Raw genomic sequence first — 22,523 nt, forward strand, 5'->3', positions numbered from 1 at the left:
AACTCAGCTTTCACATTCCTTAGTCACTTTCAGCTTTCTTCTAATGCTAGGCACAGAGTTTTCAGTAGCCCAAAGTCCATACAGAAGGAGGCACAGATACAGCACCATTAAAGGTAAATATATAAGCATGCGCATATTGAGGTGTGGTGGGGTAGAGTAACAGTAAAATGCCTCCAAAGGAATCTATGTAGCATTATGAACGGAAATCTACCACAGATCCCTATCTTCTGAAGGGCTTAGGAATATGAATATAATTCAAAGGAAGCAACAAGGAATTCACATTTATTATGGACCATATGTTTTATATTTTTCACCTGAGTTGGCATGTGATCAATTTGAGTTTACCAGAGATAAATAATTTTCCCCCAGATCACATAAAATGTAGCAAAGCTGCGATTTGACTCATGCACCTCTGGTCTGCCATGTGCCAGACGCATACTAGACATTTGTGGTCTTTGTTGTCACTATACCACAGACTACTCTCAGTACACTAAAATGGGTATTCACTTTTTCACTGTTGAGCAGACTTAGGGTTCAAAACAGTGAATAACTAAGAATTATCACACAACTGGCAAACTGAGAAGGGGAACAGATGGGAATAGAATCAAGGCTAGAAGTCTGCAGTCTCTAATTCCAAATGAGAGCACTGGAGATTGGGTTCCTCCCTTAAATTCCATCCTAGAGAGTTCTGCCTGGACGTGAGATGAGAAGAGCAGGCTGGACTAAGTGGTCTCTTCTGGGACTCCTCCCAGCAGTGTTGACAATCTGGATAGAGCCAGTGATCCAAGAAGGCAGAATTTTATATTTCTTTGTTTTGATATATGGGCTTTGGGGTTTTGTTTTTATACAAAAAAAGTATGTTAAAAATTTCATATTTTTAAAAAATGCTGCACTGAAACGCTAATGTATACATGTCTCTTTTAAGTTCTGTGTGAGCAAGCTAAATACAACTGCTGGTGAAAATTAGGTTACTGTTTTGAAATTTGAGAAAATAAAGTACAATCCTTTTCTTGATGAAAAAGAAGCTCAAGCCTAGATTTTTTATTTCCTTTGCATAATCTCCTATAGCTACAGTTTCCAGTATGGCAGCCACTAGCCACATGTAGCTATTGGGCACTTTAAATATGACTAGTCCAAATTTAGATGTTTGGTAATTGTGAAGTTCATATTTAATTTTTATATTGATGACATGTTAAAATTATAATGCTATTGTGGATATACTGGATTCCATAAGCATATTATTAAAATTAACTTAGCCTACTTTTTGCTTTGCCCTTTTTTTTTTTTTTTTTTTTTTTTTTTTGACACAGAGTTTGGCTGTTGTCACCCAGGCTGGAGTACAGTGATATGATATTGGCTCACTGCAACCTCTGTCTCCTGGGTTCAAGTGATTCTCCTGCCTCAGACTCCGAGAAGCTGGGATTACAGGTGTGTGCCACCACGCCTGGCTAACTTTTGTATTTTTGGTAGAGATGGGGATTCACCATGTTGGCCAGGCTGGTCTCAAACTCCTGACCTCAGGTGATTCTCCCACCTTGGCCTCCCAAAGTGCTGGGATCATAAGCACCACCATGCCCGGCCACTTTTTGCTTTTCTTAATTGGGCTACTGGAAAATTTTAAATTACATCTGTGGATTGCACTGCATTTCAGTTGGACAGCAAGCACTGCCTCATAGAGATTATTCAGATAATGTAGTTTATGAACTTAATTTTTATTTATTTATTTATTTTTTGAGAGAGTTTTGCTCTTGTTGCCCAGGCCTGAGTGCAATGGCCCGATCTCAGCTCACCACAACCTCCGCCTCCAGGGTTCAAGTGATTCTCCTGTCTCACCCTCCCAAGTAGCTGGGATTACAGGCATGTGCCACCATACTCAGCTAACTTTTTATTTTTAGTAGAGACAGGGTTTTCCATATTGGTCAGGCTGGTCTCAAACTCCCGACCTCAGGTGATCCTCCTGCCTCGGTTTCCCAAAGTCCTGGGATTATAGGTGTGAGCCATGCACCTGGCCTCTGAACTTAATTATTTTATATACAATTAACAAACAGACCATAAGCCAGTCTCTGACTTTCACTGAGAGCTCTTGCCACCCTTCCTTACCTGGATGGTAAGGCCCAAGGACAAGGGGAAGAGGTAATCAAGGGCATCTTAGTTAGGATCAGTTGGCAATGAAAATGAACAAAGATAATTAAAATACAATAAAAAGAGAGTGGGAAATATGGGAAGCAATGGCAAAGAAGTGGTTTCCATTTAATTTCATTGATGTGGGGGTTTAAAGGCCAGATCTTAAATGTATGTCACCTGTGTTCAAGTGAGCTGATGGAAGCACATCATCTTTCTTGGTACAGAGAGACAAAGAGTAATTTTTAAGAGTACATCATCTAAAGCAATCAAATATGTATATGTGTGTATAAATAAGCATGTCTACCTCCTAGACACAAAGCTTTGGGTCCTGTATCTTGATTCTTTCTCTCTCTTTGTGCTCAACCCATCTTACTGCTCTAGCCTTTTCTAAAATGCCAGTCTCTGTCACTACAAAAGAGACGCGCTCCCCAAGCCATCTCTCCTTCTCTTTTCTCCAGCCCCATGGCGACTCTCTTGTCTCTGAAGAGGATGTATGCCTTTGACACTTCTTATATTATTGTGTTATTCTAACGTTGTTATTTTTCTCTATTTTCCTTATCACCTGTCACTCCAATTGGATCCTAACTTCTTTGAGTTCAGGAACTACCCTCTCTTTCTGGCACATCCTTGCATGGAGGGGCTGCACAAGAATATATGCATGAATCCACAGCATGCTGCTAAGCACCCTAACCTTTTCCAGCCTCTGATTGTCTTTGCTTTGGTTAATTAATATAATAATAATCTTCAAAGGTAGCCCATGAAGATATCATCGGAATTAAATGAAACATAACATTATTTAATGTTTTCCGGGAATAGCAGACTAGGTGATTCTAACCCAACCTACTGAGGTCAACTATTTAATAAAATTCCTGGATGGAAACATAATCCTGAATTAAAATCCTGGAAAGCATCAGAGCTAACATGATAGAGAGGAATTACTGGGCAAAAATCTCAGAGAAAGTAAGAACCCAGAGAAGAGAGCCAACACTCAAAGCCACTATTGCAATGTACATATCTCCCAATCCAGAAGAAACAGCTGTGAAATTAAACAGTGCTTTAAGTAGCTACTTCAGGCAAGAAAGAGAAACAAAAATCAAATCCAGGGTCCACTAAAGATGGAGACTCTAATAAATGAAACTACTCTTTTCACTCTCAGCCCCACACACATACATGCTTTTAGCAGAGATTCTAAAAGACTACATCTTTAGGGGAAGGCCTGAAGTTAAATCCAGCCTTCACTTGGGATTCCTATCATCTGAGTGGTTTGGGGAACTTCAGCCATTAGCCTTTGAAAGAGGATGGTCATGGATTAGTTGAAGTCACGCAGTGCTTAGGTCAGTATCCTGCCTCCTAATTGGGAACCGTTTCCAGCACCCCACCTGCTACATCTTACATTGTGGCACCGGACAGGATGAAGCAACAATCCTCTCTGGAGAAAGATCCCCCCATCTTCTTGGGCCTCAAGCTATTTCTACATGTTAGTTTTTAAGTACAATGTTCAGCACAATCAGAGATCACTAGGCTATAAGGAGACAAAACACGATGTGTGAGAACTAACAAAAGAAGTAGAAAATGCCCTATGTGTTTAAATGAGATAGGACACATGATCATGCTTTCCAAAACTTCTAAAAATACGGTAAGATTGAACAATAGAACATCTCAAAGACAAAGATTTAATGTTTTTCTTTTGTACTATGATTTATTGTGAGGATTTTTATCTTAAATAGAGAACTAAGGTTTTCCTGTTAGATCAGACCAATAATAAAATGTGTACATTAACTACTGTATTTCTAGAAGCTTTTGTTTATGTCAAGTTTTGCTGCCACCGTTTGAGTGAATAATTTTTTATTTGATTTTTGCATTGATTTCACTGTTCCATCTTTCCTTCTTAAATATTGCTACTACTATGAATAATGATAGTTAATACTCATTTGCTTTACAAATATTAACTCACTGAATTCTCACTATATCTCTATAAGGTTGCTGCTGTTATCTTCCCCACCATGCAAATGAGAGAAACACAACCTGCCCAACATCACACAGCCTGGAAATAGTGAAGCCTAGATTTAATCCAGGCTGGCTTCATGCGTGTCAGAAGCTGTCCCCTCACTCCTCATAAGATATTATATGTAGATCTCAGATAGTTTGAAGAATCTTCACTCCCAGTACTTGTGTTTATTGGTGCATGTCTTTAGCGGTTCATTCTTAGGACCGTAAGCTCTCTGAAGGGAGAAAATGTAGCCTTTTTCCTTTTTAGCTCCTCTCAGCGCTGGGCTCTTTGTTTCCTGATGGAAGATATTAAGCCACCATCGCTGACAGATTGGCAGAGCCCGAGTGATGCTTTTGTTTGAAATGACATGGAGTCTCCGCATTCTCAGGCCTGCTTTGTTTGCTTCTCTTTCAGAAAGTCCAACCGTCATGCTGTCTGCTGGCAGCTTTTCCTCCCCCTATGAGCACCTTAGCCAGCCAGAGACAAAGCGCATGGTGGAGCACTATACCGCCTATCTCAGCGACAACACCCGCCTCATTGCTAACCCAGGCCTCAAAGTAAGTGCTGGTGTGGGGCCCCATTTCTAGTGTCCCTCTCCACAGGCCCAGCAGGGGGTGCTGGCAGTGAACCTTTGAAGTAGGAATCCCAGCTCTGCATCTGTGCCTCTCAGCTGGAGAACTGCAGAGTGTGTGGCCCAGGGGGAGGCTGGTCAGCAGTGACCCTTCTGATGGATTAAGAAGCCCTGTGGGCCACATGGAGAATCTGTTACAGGCCTCAGAAGCAGCGGTGGTTTCCAGTGATATTAGGGGGGATGTGATTTAGAGACTAGTGAAACTTTCCCAGCCCTGTCTTACCCCGGAGGGAAGAAGTAAAGTGCCTCTGCTGTCTCTTGAGATAAATATAAATAGAAAGTATAAAGAACAAAGCTTTAGGGTTGGTATGTATATTGTGTGTATATTAATGACTTGCTATAGGATTTTTCTTCGCAAACTCAGAAAGCCTAGCTAGGGTGAACTATTGGGTAATCATGTATCTGCTGACTGTATTTTTGCAAGCTTTTGTTTTCACCAAGTTTGGCTGCATCCATCTGCTGTGAAAAGATTTTTAAAAAGTAATTGGGCTTGGCTTCTTTGCAACAGAGCTTTGGGAAGCCCTGCCAGCAGCCCACTCTCTTTTCATATGAGTTTTAAAGGATCCCTGCTATGTCTTCCTTTGTTTCCCAGTTCTCTGTCAGAAATGAAGTAATGGCTACCAGCCACGTCACAGATGAATGGATGACACAAATGGAAATGAGTAGCCTGAACACTTACATTGTCCGCCGTTACATAGCAACGCCCAATGGTGTCCTCAGAATTTATCCTGGTTCCCTCATGGACAAAGCATTTGATCCTACTAGGAGACAATGGTGAGTTTTAGGGGCTTCCATTATCAAAGGTTCCCCCCAAATCCTGGAGAGACATGGTAAATACATACAATAAAGCAACTTCAGGCCATTAAACTAAAGAAGATACTTTCGTGGTGGTGAAAAATGTTTCTGAATAGTTTTTTCAATGCAGCATTAACAACAGCTGTGTGGGGTTTTTTTTACAGCTGTGTGGGGTTTTTTTTTCTATCTACAGTATTTTTATCTCTTCCTTGAAATTTTGAGCCTGAAATTCTTTATGCTTGGCCATTTTAATTCCTAGTGGTTTGTTGGATTCCTACCTTACGCAAAATGTGTCCCTAGTGGATAGACTTCATTTTACTACACATGATTATGGAATCAAGTTACAGCTTATGTATGACCTGTGAAAAATGAACACATAAATTAAAAAACATTCTTTTACTTCTAGGCTTCATTTTGACTTTAATTTTCAAAAGCAAAAGCTAAGGGTATGCTATAGCAGGGGAGCCAATTGGATGTAAGAACAGAAATTCTAGTTTGTCTCTAAAACATCTATACCTGTAACCTTAGCACTTTGGGAGGCCAAGGCAGGTGGATTGCTCGAGCCTAGGAGTTCGAGACCAACCTGGGTAACATAGCAAAACCCCATCTCTTCAAAAAAATATAAAAATTAGTTGGGCATGGTGGTACACACCTGTAGCCCCAGCTACTCAGGAGGCTGTGGTGGGAGGATTGCTTAAGCCTAGGAGTTTGAGATTTCAGTGTGCCAAGATCATGCCATTGCACTCCAGCCTGGGCAACAGAATGAGACCCTGTCTAAAAAAAAAAAAAAAAAAAAAAAACTATACTAAGATCTTAGTAAATGCCCACATATATACTGAGTTCAATGTCTCTTTTTTTTTTTTTTTTTTTTTTTGAGACGGAGTTTCGCTCTTGTTACCCAGGCTGGAGTGCAATGGCGTGATCTCACCTCACCGCAACCTGCGCCTCCTGGGTTCAGGCAATTCTCTTGCCTCAGCCTCCTGAGTAGCTGGGATTACAGGCATGCACCACCATGCCCAGCTAATTTTTTGTATTTTTAGTAGAGATGGGGTTTCACCATGTTGATCAGGATAGTCTCGATCTCTTGACCTCGTGATCCACCCACCTCGGCCTCCCAAAGTGCTGGGATTACAGACGTGAGCAGTGTCTCTTTTTAAAGTAAGAAGGAATATCAGTTTTTTTTTGCTTCTTGTATTGATGCTACAGTCAGATATAAAAGATGAGAATCCTTTTGCATTTCAGTGTAACACAAACATAATTTATCATAAATATTTTTAGAGTGATAAGCTCACTTTTCTTTGAAATTTACAGAATAGAGGTGCGTACTCTAAATAACATGACTTTCTTTGGTCTCAATTACCTATTAGGTATCTCCATGCAGTTGCTAATCCAGGGTTGATTTCTTTGACTGGTCCTTACTTAGATGTTGGAGGAGCTGGTTATGTCGTGACAATCAGTCATACAATTCATTCATCCAGGTAATACTTTAATTAACTTTATAGCCATTTCTTAAATATATCAAGGATATTTTGGAAATCTGAATAGAAGAGTACTGGCACCAAGGCTTAGAGGCAGAAGCATGACCTTTGAAGTGAAGCAGGCTGAGATTTGAACATCTCTCTCTGTGTCACCTTCAATTCCCTAGCTTTCTCCTGACATCTATAAAATGGGAATGATATCTATCTCACAAGGCAGTCATGTAAATTGAGTCAGTGAAAGGCTGTTAGCCCTGTTCTTGGCAGCCATGATGACCTTTATGGAGAAGAAAAAAGATGTTGGAGTCTAAAGAGCCATTTGAAGAAACATCCACTTTAAACTGATGAAAGAAGTATCAATAGGAGCCTGGCAATTATGATTGCCAGAGAGTGTTTCCCAAGAAAAGGAGAATTTTTAATGAAGAAAAACAGGCTGGGTTCATTGGCTCACACTTGTAATCCTAGCACCTTGAGAGCCTGAGGTGGGTGGATCACTTCAGACCAGGAGTTCCAGACCAGCCTGGGCAACATAGTGAGACCCTGTCTCTACAAAAAATAAAATAGTCAGGCATGCTGGTGTACACTTGCATTCCTAGTTACTCCAGAGGCTGAGGCAGGAGGCTTGCTTGAGCCCCAGGAGTTCAAGGCTGCACTCTAGCCTGGGTGACATTGTGAGACCCTGTCCCCCGACCCCTCAAAAAAAGAGAGAGAAAGAAAAAGTACCAAGATATCAAATTTATTGCCTTTTGTAGTTGAGTCTAACTCTTTAGAATTAAATAAATTGTTTATTTGGTTTTCTTTTTTTAAAAAAGAACATATGTCCTTGAAACTATCTCTTGAAAAATTACTTTTTGAAAATTGATTTTCCTGGAATGCTATATCAATATCACTGTACGTGTATTTAGAGTGCTTTATATTTCCTGCTTTTAAGGTTTCAGTTTAAGCTACAGATGTCAGCAAAATGTTGGGTGGGGAAGCAAGTCACACACATTATTTTAATCCCTTCATTATACAAATAGCTATTTTTTCCTAGCAACCAAGAAAGACCATATTTTGACTGGTACCTGTAATGATGCCTTAACATTTATAGGAGACAGATATTCTTGCTTAAGTCTGTGCTTTTTCCTGGTGCTCATTATATGTCAAATGACTGACATTCAGTAGAATTCCTCTAACGGAAGTTCATTGGGAGCAAGAATTGGGAGGCCGTAGGTATGGAATTTCAATATCATGGCCTATGTCTCTGTGAGAAACGGGGCCCTGCAGCCAGCCTAATGTTGACTCCTTTGTAGGGTATGGTATCTGTCTGACTCTGTCAGCTTCTCCCATCATATAATATTTCACATGCAAACAAGTAAACAGTTACTTAGAACAGATCCTTCAGTGTTTTCATTAACAGACCATGTGTGAAGCACATGCCTATTGATGTCTAAATAAAGTGACTTACCATCCCTCCCATATATTCTAATGAGTTGAGGAAAAGTAAACAAAGGCTGTTTCTTTTGAGGGGACTGCAGTCACCTTGGTCTTTGCTTACAATGAAATGGGCCAGAACTGCCAGAACTGGGCTCTTGAAAATGTTGTTATAGTGCAGGGAATCAAAACCCAGGTGTGTCTTAGTCTTTAGGTGACCTAAGTGGCTCTCCTCACCTGGCAGCTTATTATCAAGAGCCATTCGCTTTTCTGTCTACACGTATTCTTTTTTGTTCAGGAGGGGAAGTGTAGGGGCAGATGTTTATGCTTGTATATGTATGTTTACATGTTTTTCTTGGGATTCAAATGGGTGGAAGAATTTTTATTTGGTTTGTTTACAAATATTTATTGTGTCAGTCCAAGTGAATTACGATGGAAATATGATGGATTTTCAAGTTAGAAAAGCCCAGGTTCAGCTGAGTGTAGTGGCTCACGCCTGTAATCCCAGCACTTTGGGAGGCCAAGGTGGACAGATCACCTGAGGTCAGGAGTTTAAGACTAGCCTCTCCGACATGGTAAAAGCCTGTCTCTACTCAAAAATAAAATAAAAAAATTAAAAATGAGCCATGTGATGGCACATGCCTGCAATCCCAGCTACTTGAGAGGCTGAGGCACTAGACTCACTTGAACCTGGGAGGCAGAGGTTGCAGTGAGCCAACATTGTGCCACTGCACTCCAGCCTGGGCAATAGAGTGAGACTCTGTCTCAATAAAAAAGGAAAAACCCAGGTTCAAATCCCTCATGTGGTTACTTTTACATCATGGGTTGAACCTACACAAGTTTAGCTAGAATATAACAAGAGCAAGAAATGGCAGTTGAAATCCTAGATTCTGCCTCCTGAGTCACTCAATGAGTGTATATTCCCTGAATAAGTGTCTGCTCTTGCCCTGCACAATATGCAATCCCATGCATCTGGTCGTTTGAATATTTTGCTTACCAGAATGTGATTTTACTATTCGGAGCTGTGTATTTTTCTTTTTCTTAATTTTTTTATTATTATTATTATATTTTAAGTTCTGGGGTACATGTGCAGAACGTGCAAGTTTGTTACATAGGTATACACGTGCCATGGTGGTTTGCTGCATCCATCACCCCCATCATCTACATTAGGTGTTTCTCTTAATGTTAGCCCTCCTCTATACCCAGTAGCAGGCCCCGGTGTGTGATGTTCCCCTCCCTGTGTCCATGTGTTCTCATTGTTCAACACCCACTTATGAGTGAGAACATGCAGTGTTTGGTTTTCTGTTCTGTGTCAGTATTTTTCAATCAACAGAGTTTAGAATGCAAGTCAACTACTTCATATGGTGCTCAAGCAGAGCAACTGTGGCTTTGATGGATGTATGGATAGATAGGCTTTGCAAAGGTATTTTTTTCAAATGATTACTGGTGATTTTGGCCTTCGGTGCCAGCTTGAGAACTTCATCCCTCCTAACATGTGGTTCTACTCCCACAAAGTAGATTTTCCATTTATTATTTGCATGACTATAAACAAATTCCTTTTTACCTTTGATTCCCCACTTAGGAAAGTGAGATATTAGCGCCTACCTCAAATGATTATTTTTAAGGATTAAATTAAATAATATATGTCAATCTCTTAGAACAGTGCCTGGTATCTGGTAAGGGCTCAATAAATGTTAAGCACTTTTATAATAACGTTTTGTGACCTCTCTGACGTCATGTGAAACAGAGGCTGTAATACCTGCATTAAACTGATAGGATGAGAATTAGAGATGATGCATGTCAAGTGCATAGTACTGTACTTCAAAGGTTGAGTCCCATATAGATGGCAGTTATTTTTATCATGCTATTTTTGCTTTAAACCTCTGGTATTTTAACAGGTCAGAAGAGAAAGCTTAAGCTAATATTCAGCTTGTCATGAAGCAGTCCCATGCACTCAGTTTTCAGAAGTGGTTTGGCTGAGAATTAGAGGCATTTTCTAATTCAGCACTCACTTATCAGTTACTCCTAGTAGCTCTCTTGTGATTCTTTCATGCACATTTTTAGTACCCTGAGAATCTGGGTTTGCATTCTTTGGAGAATGGTGATGCTGCTAGAGATGAAGTACAATCATTGATTAAAGGACTGGTTAGATGTGTCTTTGGCCATGAAAATCTCACGGAAGTATCGTAAACAACCTGGTCTGTTGTGCTTAGAAATGTAGGTTTGGGGTGATTTTTTTTTTTTTTGTTTCCAATGGCATTCTTTATGAGTTGCTATGATAACAGTGTACCTATCTGAAATGCAGGTGAAAATGTGAATCCTAGACTTACATAGGCAATATACATGCTGTTGCTTGAGCATGTTTATCATTTTGAAGCAGATAGCAGTTATACAAGGGAAGTTTAGAAATAAATTGCCTTATACCAAAACACCTACGGGGTATTTTTCCCTGAGGTAGCTATAGTATTGTAGAAAGAGCTAGATGTGGGTACTGGTCTCTCTATACCATAAATAAAAGGTGATCTGATCTGTCTTTTGTGTTTTTGCCATTCTAAGCCTAATCTTGTTATTTATAAAATGGGAACTGTGATTCCATTCTGGCTTTTTCACAGATAATTAAATCGTGTAAAGTTGCTTGGAAACTCTTGAATGCTCTGCAGATCTACGAAGGCAGTATAACTTCATGGTTAAGAGAATATGCTTTGGAGTTGAAGACACTAAGTTTAAATCCCTGATTCCACCAGCCCATTGTTGGGTGTCTATAGTCTCAGCTACTTGAGACTGGGGCAGGAGGATCACTTGAGCTCCCAGGAGCGTGAATCTAGCCTGGGCAACATAACAAGACCCCATCTCTTACAAAAATAATAAATAAATTTCTGCTTCTACTAGTTATTCACTATGTGACCTTGACAAATACCTAATTTCCCCAAGCTTCAGTTTTCTGGAAATTATAATACCATGTAAGATTGCTGTGAGAAATAATTAAGATTCTTGTGATTTTTCTTTGAGTTTTTTTAATAAAGAAATTAGGCAGGTAGATGATGGGAAATGAAAGGCTCTTAGAAAGTCCCTATGTTGGGTAAACTGCAAATTCTCAGCCACAAGAGTATGGGAGTTCATTGGTCAAATAGCACATGCCTTCCCAGTTACCCATGAGCATTGATTAAAAAGAGCCAAGGTTCCAAGTGAGAAGTGCACATTTCTGACACACCTAGCAATGTCTTGAAGTGCATTTTCTCTGAAAGAGTAATAAGTTTATTGTCAACCCATGCCTGAGGGCTCAACTTCACTGTTTAGTTTTCTTTACCTTAAATTCTTTTTTTTAGATATTCACTGTAAATACACCATCTCATTTAATCCCAATAACAGCCTTATAAAGTAGGTACTATTGTTGACTGCATTTTCAGATGAGAAAACTGAAGCTTAGGAAGGTTAAACAGCATTCCATAAGCAACATGGTCAAGTTTGACTTCAGATCTGCTGATTCCAGAGCCAAAAACGTTAGCACCGTGTTGTACTGCCCAACTTTCTCTTCCTTGGCTGTTGAGAGTAGCAGGGTGGAATGGAGCAAGTACTGGCCTATGGACCAGGAGAGTCTCATTCTAGAATAGGAGCTGTGCTCTGAGCAGAGTCAACCTTAATGTTGTGGAAAGAAGACTAGACTAGACGTTGTTCCTCCTCAGTTTTTTAGACTTTACACCAGTCAGTTAACCTTTGTGAGATCTGTTTTCTTGTCTACAAAATGAAGTAAATAATAAGGGTGTTGCTTAGGGGGATTGTTCTTTATCTAGAGGTCTGTTGAAGTAACCGTAGTAGTCATGCATCCAACCTCCCACCTGATGCCTCTGCAGCCATATTTTTGTCAGTCAAGCTACTCTCTGAACATCATATTTCACAACTGCGCAGGTTTTGGGCCAGTCTTATTTAGACAGTCCTGCATTCAGTCTTAAATTTTTTTCTTTCTTAAAATTTCCATGTTGTGTTAAATCAGTCACTTAGTTGATCGTTTTTATTGTGGGAGAAGTAGGGAGAAAGAGTGGGAAGGTATTTCTAATACCAAACAATGTCCCTGCGATTGAACATAGCTTTTATCTTTAAATAAGCCATGCCTATGGTTCTCATTGATCTTTTTCACCTAAAGTACACAGCTATCTTCCGGGCACACTGTGGCTGTGATGGGCATTGACTTCACACTCAGATACTTCTACAAAGTTCTGATGGACCTATTACCAGTGTGTAACCAAGATGGTGGCAACAAAATAAGGTAAGCCCTTTAGGGATGGATGCTATTTCTTTTCTTGCTGCAGAAATTTAAAAATAGATGTCAGGTATCTGTATTTGAATGGTCAAGACTAGAAATTGCATTTATAGCCTGAGTGTCCTATTAAGAAGGTTTTTGTTCTTTTTCTCTTCTTTCATTTTTCTAAGACTTTCTTTAGGATTTAGACAGACTGACTCCACACACAACAAGAAAAATAACTGCAGCATGGAATGTACCAAAAGCTCTTGTTTCCCTGAAAGTCAGTAATTAGAGGCTTCCCCTATCTTTGGTACTAGAAACACCAGAGGGAACTCTTGGGTTGGACTTTTGATGTTCACTTTGTCATTAAACCAAAGTCTTTGTGACATTTTCAGCTGCTTAGACTGTTCCTTTTACATTTCCTCAGAAAGAGACCATGGAACCAAAACTCTCTGCCTTCTGAATTTCAAAAGAACATGTCTTATCAAAGCAAGGGCATTCCCTTGATTTAATGCAGGCCGCTTTTAAAAATAGCTTTCTTAGTTCCATCTCATGGTTCACTTCGTGTCATTGGTCCTGATGGGGAAATGCGGAATTCCTGGCAAACTGATATCACTAATGTAAAGTAAAATAAAGCAAAATGTAGTCTTGATTAAAGAAGTTCTAGCTTCATTTATTGTTTCTATCAAATATAGTAGTCCCCCTCTTATCTTTGGTGTCGCTTTGAGAAGGTTCAGTTACCCACAGCGTAATACAGTATAGAGAGAGAAGGACCGCATTCACATAGCTTTTATTAGTTATAATTGTTCTATTTTATTATTAGTTAATGTTGTTAATCTCTTACTGGGCCTAGTTTATAAATTAAACTATCATAGGTAAGTATATATAGGAAAAAAAACATATTTATAAGGTTCAGTACTATCGGCACTTTCAGGCATCCATTGGGGGTCTTGGAACATATCTTCCACAGACAAGGGAGAAGGACTACTATATATTTTTATACATCCCCTGCATGTTGTTATTTTGTGTGTATTTGTCATTGGAAGAAGAAATTATATGGTTTACTTAAAATCTGTTGGTATAAGTACTTAAGTCTACTTCCTTCAGGATCTGCCTCCCTGGAAAAAAGAACAAACTTCCCACTCATACATCCTTGCGAAAGGTCTGAGTCCATCTTACTTGGACTGGGTGGGCACATTCTTTATGGGCACATTCTGGTGACCACAGAGTCAGGTGTAACTCTCACCTTTACCTGTATCCTAGGTGATCCACAACCTCAAAAATCATGTACCTCTCTACCTGCCTGCAAGCTTCCCTTCATTTTTCCAATGAGTAGTTACTGAGAACCTGGGATAAATCCAGTTTGTTTTAGGGCTGGCAAGATACATGCTCTCTGAAAACGTTTAAAAAAACAAAAAATAGCTGATATGAATGAGGGGCATCACTTGTTTTGGTACAGGTGCTTTATAATGGAGGACAGGGGTTATCTGGTGGCACACCCAACTCTCATCGACCCCAAAGGACATGCACCTGTGGAGCAGCAGCACATCACCCACAAGGTATTTGTCATGAAGCTGAGCAGCTCAGTTCTCCAACCACCTGCAGCTCACTACATGGCATATGTCTTCTGTTCTCTTTGGCCTTGGTAGGAGCCCCTGGTAGCAAATGATATCCTCAACCACCCCAACTTTGTAAAGAAAAACCTGTGCAATAGCTTCAGTGACAGAACAGTCCAGAGGTTTTATAAATTCAACACCAGCCTTGTGGTAAGTTGATCTGATTAACACTCTCATTTTTCCATCCCATTATGGAGCATGAACTGGAATAATGGCTAATGTCTAAATATTATCCTTACCTGTTTCATTGCCTTAGAATTACAGAATGATGGGAAGACACAGGACCTTCGTTCTTGTTTCCAGTTTGGTGATTAGTAGATACAAAGCTCAGAGTCGAAAAGTGAATGTTTTAAGGTCTCACAGTTGGTATTTTGTTTTGGTTTTGTTTGTTTAAAGACTTACCCAATCTAAACCCTTTGAAATATCTGCTGAAGTTGGTTCCCACACTCTTGTGTAAATATATGTGGCACCATGTGTTCCTCTCTTCCTGTCTTCTAGAGATCACTCAGGCTCCTTAAATTCCCAAGGCCAAGTTAGGTCAGTTCTTGATCATTTGCCCTATGAGATGGGAACTCTCATGTAAATCATCTGAACATAATGTCTTTTTTTTAGCTTAGAGTACTCTGTATAATTTGAGTTGCTGCAAATTTACCTGGTTATAGTTAAAGATCTTATTCTCATTAATTTATAAATAATCCTAGTTGGGAGAAAGCAAAAATGGGGAATGATAGAACATTCAAAAATCTACTTACAGGAAGTAGGTTTTTTATTTAGAATAGGCATTTATGTCAGTCATTAAGTGTGTAATTTTTAAAAAGTACTGGGAAAGAAAATGTGGCACAATATACACCATAGAATATTATGCAGCCATAAAAAATGATGAGTTCATGTCCTTTGCAGGGACATGGATGAATCTGGAAACCATCATTCTCAGCAAACTGACACAAGAACAGAAAACCAAACACTGCATGTTCTTACTCATAAGTGGGTGTTGAACAATGAGAACACAGGGACACAGGGAGGGAAACATCACACTCTGGGGTCTGTTGTTGGGTGGAGGGCTAGGGAAGCAATAGCAGGGGTCGGGGAGGTTGGGGAGGGCTAACATTAGGAGAAATACCTCATGTAAGTGAATGGTGGATGGAGGCAGCAAACCACCATGGCATATGTAACAATCCTGCAGGATCTGTACATGTACCTCAGAACTTAAAGTATAATTTTTTTAAAAAAATTGAAAATTATATAATATGGAAAAAAAATCCTAAACTGAGTCTCAAAAACTCTGTTGCAGAAAGCAATTATCTGGTGGAAAAGAAGAGTTTAAAAAATGAATATGTTAATAGAATAGTGTGTTCAAAGCAAAGGAAGTCATTATTACCCTGTTCAGACGCCATACCATTTTAAAGCACTCTCTTTAAAGGAATCATTGACAAATGAGACTGCCAAGTAAAGGTGTCATAGGAAAGTCTGACTTCTTCTGTATATCTTCTATCATTTATGCAATGGTTTCTGGAGTCTTCAGCACACAAAGCCGGGATACTCAGGTAGATAGTGTTCAAAAGGCTAATTTGAATAATTTAACAGCCCAGGTTATTCCCAAATGGAATTAGAGCATTCCTGGGTATTGGCGCTATTAGGACTCCAAGCCTGTGTTATTGCTTGCATTCCAGAAGTGGATGTCTTCCAGACAGTAAGAAATTCATGTAGACCTCTAAAAACCCATTCAGTGCTATGATTCTCAGAACTAAGCTCCTCCCCACCATGCATATATATAGGATGAATGGCATGGAAACAAGCCTGGGGTAAAATTATTTGCCTAGTGTATCTGACACACATGCAGAAAAATGATTACACACAACTCTACAATACCACTTTGGAATCTTTGATTTTCTAATACAGTAAATAAAATTGGCAATTCAAGAAACTTGCTATGACATTTTCTTGTTATGGAATGAAGAAAAGAGATGCTTGCTTTAGTTGGATTATTTAAATATTCTGGAAGCAGAAACTTACCTCTTAGAGAGGTTTGATTTTTAAATAATTTTATTATTCTATAAGGAAAAAGATTCATCATCCAAAGAATGAAATGCATGATTTGTGGTTAATTAGATTTGCATGTGAATACATTTTAAACTATTCCTTACATGAAAATTATCTTTTATTGCTTCTTGAAGTGTTTGTTTTCCTGATATATTGTTTGTGTTCAGAAAAGACACATTCTAAAAACAGCTATAAAATTTATATTTGTGTAAGCATAGATAAAAATACATAATATACGCACAACTGTTCAATGGGATTTATCTCTGATAAGATTATGAGTAATTTTTTCTAAATCTTAAACAGTGACTATTTTTTTAACAGTGACTTTTGTAATTAGAAACATTTTATATTAAGCTATTTTCCACAGGTAGTTGAAGAGTTGCTTTCACCAAGGTAGGGCTGAGTCTTGGCATTGCTGTCTGTTGTTTCTAATATCTTGATTGTTCTGTAGGGGGATTTGACAAACCTTGTGCATGGCAGCCACTGTTCCAAATACAGGCTAGCGAGGATCCCAGGAACCAACGCATTTGTTGGCATTGTCAATGAAACCTGTGACTCCCTTGCCTTCTGTGCCTGCAGCATGGTGGACCGGCTCTGTCTCAACTGTCACCGGTAAAAATGCAATGGATCATAGTCTATGTTCACCGCACTGTTTAATATTTCAACTGATGTCAGGCATTCTGAAGTGCAAAATAAACAGGAAGTGCTGGTGTGCATCCTGAAGAAAAATCACAGTTACAAAGGCATTTAGAGCTGTGCTGTTTGCAGCATCCTTGGCCAGAGAACAATGGATTAAGGCCAATTATGTATTTAACCTTTGGCTGTAACTTCTTTTTTACTATCCTTTTTAACTAGCTCAGAGCTTCATTATTTTGCTTCTCTAGTACATGTGCAACATACAGTTTGCTATTGACCTTCTGCCTAGTAACTTTCTTTTTGCCTTTCAGAATGGAACAAAATGAATGTGAATGTCCTTGTGAGTGCCCTCTGGAGGTCAATGAGTGCACTGGCAACCTCACCAATGCAGAGAATCGGTAAGATAATTAACACTAATAATAATAATATATGTATATTACTGTGGGTCTCTTACAGATTTGTTTTGAGTTAGGGTGTATAAAGATGATTCAGTCTAATGATGGAACTGTTCAGTGAGCCAGAATTCAAGCTCTGTAGTACCACAAAATGGTGTCTGTTTCGAGATCTAAATTTAAATGTTGTAAAAGTATTAAGAGTGTATGTGCTACATACAAAAAAAGTGAGACCGTTTCAAGCATTTACTAAGTGTCTACCGTATGTTCAGTACTTTATGCACATTAAGTCACTTAGTGTTTTAATTAACCCTGTGATAAATATGCAAGTGTTTTCACGTACATATTATGTGTTCACACATAATGCAGCTTTATTTATTTATATCAGCGACAAGTTTTAACACCAGAAAAATAAATTGTGATAAACCCCTTCTCTAGAAATTAAGAGTGTCATGTGTGTTTGTATTGTGTATGTATGTTTGTTTCTTGAGATAGAGTCTTGCTCTGTTGCTCAGGCTGGAGTACAGTGGCATGATCATGACTCACTGCATCCTCTGCCTCCAAGGCTTAAGCCATGCTCCCACCTTTCCACCTCCCTAGTAGCTGGGACTACAGGCATGTGATTCCCAAGCCTGTCTAAATTTCTTGTTGTTATAGTACTTTTTGTAGAGGCGAGGTTTCATCACATTGCCTAGGCTATTTGTACATAAAGATAAATAAATTGAAGCTCAGAGTTGTTAAGTAATCAATCCAAGGTTATACTAAGTGGCAAGGCCAGGATTCAAACCCAAATCTGTCTGACTGCTATTAAGGACCAGGAGCATGAGTCTGCAATGTGGGTGGTGGTGATGGTCTTAACATCCAGACTTGTCTCCTGCACAGAAACCCGAGCTGTGAGGTGCACCAGGAGCCGGTGACATACACAGCTATTGACCCTGGCCTGCAAGATGCTCTTCACCAGTGTGTCAATAGCAGGTGCAGTCAGAGACTGGAAAGCGGGTAAGCAAAACCTAGTAAAGAATTAAGCTTTTCCAGCTAATATTTATTATTCCCACTCTTCATGTTTTAAATGTATATCAGTTTTTCAGATCTGAAACTGATTTCAAACATAAGCCTTTTATCCACCAGATTCAATGTTGTCCTGTTCCCACTTATTACTCCTATTTAGCGTGTGTACCATGTGTTAGTAGCCCCATCTGTGAGTGGGAGTTTTTCTTGAAATAAAAGAAGTGTGAGGGACCACGGCATAAAGCAGCAAGGCAAGGGAAGAAGAACCTGTGAGGTCCAGAAGCAGAACCCAGTCGTCAAGGCTCTAGGTGTGATATTTTGAAGCTCATTTATTTTCTTTTCTTAGGAAACACATCTGCTTCATGAGAGTTTTGAGAACTAAAAACGACATGTTCCCTGCTCTTTCCCCACTCCTCAGGTGGATTAGGGGGATTTGGCACTAGACATTATGTAAATAGTGGCTGTGGTAGACAAAGTGAAGGTAAATTGGTGATAAGTTCATTGTAGCCGCAGGCTGCCATTTTATTAAACAGCGTTTAGAAGGAATAGCTTACTCTATTTTGGGTATGTATTTTAGCAAAGGAATTGTGGCATCAAACTGATTGGAATGTTATACAGTAGCCCCAAGTCAATTAGGTTTGGGAAATGCTGACACTGCATATATTCTCTTAAGACAGTCACAATTCATGTAACATACTAAAGGCTCCAAGAAACTGGCAGTGAGGAAATCTGTGGTAACTGGCCAAGTATTTCCAAACGTATTTGACTTTCTAATTATTTTTCTGAATAACCACACACTTGAGGGATGTTAGGCCAAAGTCTGACAAACATTGGGGTCATTTCTATTTGGTCTTTTAAGATGATTTTGAATAGCCCTGCATTAATCCGTGATGTGTGGATGTCATAATTTAATTCACAGAGAGCAGTTTTATTTCTCTCCTTTCCAAGTTGTTAAGAGGCATAAAACAGTTATCCCCTGGCAGTCTATTGCTGTTCTCATTTTGTAAGGAAAGGAAACTAAAGCTCAAGAAATTCACAGCACTAGTAAGTAATGGAGATCCTGAGAACGGTCTGATGCCCAAGCTTAAGTGCTATCCCCTGCCCCACAGTGCTCTGTAGAAGGCTAAGTATTGTCTTTCTGGCAGGGACTGTTTTGGGGTGCTGGATTGTGAATGGTGCATGGTGGACAGTGATGGAAAGACTCACCTGGACAAATCCTACTGTGCCCCCCAGAAAGAATGCTTTGGGGGGATTGTGGGAGCCAAAAGTCCCTACGTTGATGACATGGGAGCAATAGGTATGTTCGTTGGATGCCCCAACAATTTGATTCTTGAAAATACAATTTCCTGCCTATATACTAGGACATCTTAAAATAATCCTCTACCCAACTTCCCTGATTCATTTGCTGGTAGTCTTTAGTTACAAAACCAAAGCAGATAAATACCTTCACAGCTGGTTAAATATTCTGTGCAGAGAGAATGAGTGACCATCTGTCCTGCCAAATTTTGCAAGCCTGGAATTCATTCCCATAAAGCTTGTTCTGAGAACTATTAGGCCTGGTTTCCGCATGGCCGAACTCTGGAGTCTGTTTGGATATGCATGCCAGCTGTCAGAAGCACAGGGCCGTGTACAGAGTGACCACTGCATGTCTAGTTCCTGCTAAAACCCTCACTCACAACTTTTGCAAGGTAGAAGTCTTATGCCTACAAATCAGTATTTGGTACCTTGGAGTCAACAGAAGCCAGAGCTACCCAGTGCAGCTGGGACAGCTTAGGATGAAGCATAGGGACACCACAGGGTGGAGAGCCCCTGGGATCAGTCTCCAAGACCTCAAAAATACTGCCAAGATTAGATCACTCACCTGAGATTTTTTTTAGTGTCTTTGCAGAATTAGCACCAAGTCCTAATTCTTTGATGGCAGTAGGGTCAAATATTTAAATCCTTAGTTAATACCTTGATTTTTAACATCACTTCCATCAGCCTGCCTAGAAGAAGAAAAGTTCATATGTGAGGAGAGATTTCGAGCTTGTATGTTACTACTGAACTAGGTGAGGGTACAGTGAAAGTGACTTGGCTCCAAGAAATGACTTTATATGCCCACCTGCAGTTTCCTATCTGGAAAACACAAATGGCCTTTTAAAGGGACCCCATAGCTTTGAAATTTGGTCTGGTTAGCACATATTTATTGGACTTGGTGCCTTGTATTTCAGTGGTTACTCTGTACTAGGTGACTTTTCCTCTCTTCCAAGAGTAACTCACACCCCAGGGAGCTAGGACTCTGTTGGTGTTGGGTGCTGCCTGTGTGAGCAGTCCTTCTGGTCTGCTCACTCTTTGCGGCAGTCCTTGCCATTTGTGATCCTGCTCTGCCTAGCAACCAATACTGGAGAACCAGGAATTAAACAGAGCCTCTCCTCCCACATTCCCATGCCTTGTCTTTGAGGAACTCAAAGCCTAACTGAGCATCTGTTTATCTTCCCCCAACCCCCTTCCCACTCTGTTCCCTCCGATCTCACCACCCCCACTTTCTTCCCCACTTGGGAAATCTTAACAAGGAACATCTTCTTGCTATTTCACTGAAGGTGATGAGGTGATCACATTAAACATGATTAAAAGCGCCCCTGTGGGTCCTGTGGCTGGAGGGATCATGGGATGCATCATGGTTTTGGTCCTGGCAGTGTACGCCTACCGCCACCAGATTCATCGCCGGAGTCATCAGCATATGTCTCCTCTTGCTGCCCAAGGTGAGTTCAAAATGAATCCCACAGGAGAGGCAGCAGCCAGGCTAGGACAGTGGCCAGTTGTGTCAGCCTCTGAGGAATTGTCAGAACAGTGCTACATTTTCAGCTTCTGTGGAGTTATTTTGGAAGTCCCCAAAGTCTGCTTTCTACTTCAGTGCCTAAACCCTGCAAGCTCTATGTTGATCCCCAGAAAAATCCCTGGATCTTCTCCTTACCAGCATTAGCCTCCAGTGGCCTGCCTCTGCAATAAGTCCGTCAGGGGAGCTGGGATGCTGAGTGGGAAATTTTGTTTATCACTTGTGCTGCCCTTGTAATTTCAAAAAGACAGGCAAATCAAAGATACCCCAGATCACTGATGGCAAGAATATAATCTGTTCTATTGCAGCTGCCATTATGTAGTGTGAATAAACAAACATTTGAATAATCGCATCTCTTAAAATAGGATAAGTCAGCCGGGCACAGTGGCTCCTGTCTGTAATCCCAGCACTTTGGGAGGCCGAGGTGGGTGGATCATTTGAGGTCAGGAGTTCAAGACCAGCCTGGCCAACATGGTGAAACCCCATCTCTACTAAAAATACAAAAATTAGCCAGGCGTGTTGGCACACAGCTGTATTCTGAGCTACTTGGAAGGCTGAGGCAGGAGAATAGCTTGAACCCAGGAGGTGGAGGCTGCAGTGAGCCAAGATCACACCACTGCACTCCATGCTGAGCAACAGAGTGAGACTCCATCTGAAAAAAAAAAAAAACCAGGAGAAGTCATCAAAGCCAAGTACAAAATGATTCACCTATAATCATGGCCTCAATACCATGTGCAGTATCTATACTCTGTTTAAGTGCTGTATCTATACTCTGTTTGCAGGGAACAAAACCATTTAATGGCCATCTCCATCATCCTAAAACCCCAGCCCCCAGGGTTGTGTTGACCTGACCTGTTTGGAGATGAGGTTAACTCATCTTCCTGGCCACTTAGCTCACTCTAACAGCTGTAATGACAGGTTGATGTTAAAACATTTCACTATGGCCGCAAGCCCGAAGGGGGATCATGGAGTAATGTTGCCTGATTTAGTAACAGGGATAATCACCATGTGCTTTCCCCTTGGTGAGATTCAGCTAGACTGAGGATGACTGTCATCTAGTGTTAGCTTATGCCTGGCCTTTTAGAGGCTTTTGTTGCACCATTTCACCACCAGTCAGTCATGTTTTCTATCCCTTTCCTTCTGTTTTAGTACTTTAGTAGAGGATTAAAGATTTCTTGGCCTCAGTCATCAACTTCTTTTCTCTTCCTTTTTCAGAAATCTTCTCTCTTGATTACTTGTTCTTGTTTGGATTCCTGCTCTCTCATCTTTTAAAAAAAAATGGGGCATCAGTTCATTCCCTTCTAAGATGGGATTCATTCTTGATGGAATACTGTCACCCAGCCATCAA

At 40.2% G+C, this 22,523-nt stretch overlaps 1 protein-coding gene across 1 annotated transcript in view; it reads left to right on the plus strand.

Moving 5' to 3' along the window:
• The window catches only part of CACHD1 (cache domain containing 1), a 226,490-nt gene that overhangs the window by 192,243 nt on the left and 11,724 nt on the right, over positions 1–22,523 (plus strand). Inside the window, exons 14-24 of the mRNA XM_012442790.3 lie at positions 4,529–4,671; positions 5,338–5,519; positions 6,908–7,018; positions 12,570–12,692; positions 14,128–14,227; positions 14,318–14,434; positions 16,776–16,936; positions 17,272–17,358; positions 18,235–18,351; positions 19,506–19,657; positions 20,940–21,101. Of these exons, the coding sequence (XP_012298213.2) occupies positions 4,529–4,671; positions 5,338–5,519; positions 6,908–7,018; positions 12,570–12,692; positions 14,128–14,227; positions 14,318–14,434; positions 16,776–16,936; positions 17,272–17,358; positions 18,235–18,351; positions 19,506–19,657; positions 20,940–21,101 (1,455 nt within the window). The remainder of the gene's footprint in view (positions 1–4,528; positions 4,672–5,337; positions 5,520–6,907; positions 7,019–12,569; positions 12,693–14,127; positions 14,228–14,317; positions 14,435–16,775; positions 16,937–17,271; positions 17,359–18,234; positions 18,352–19,505; positions 19,658–20,939; positions 21,102–22,523) is intronic.

This window comes from Aotus nancymaae, unplaced genomic scaffold, assembly GCF_030222135.1.
Source record: "Aotus nancymaae isolate 86718 unplaced genomic scaffold, 86718_ANA_hifiasm-v0.15.2.pri h1tg000007l, whole genome shotgun sequence".
Lineage (NCBI taxonomy): Eukaryota > Metazoa > Chordata > Mammalia > Primates > Aotidae > Aotus > Aotus nancymaae.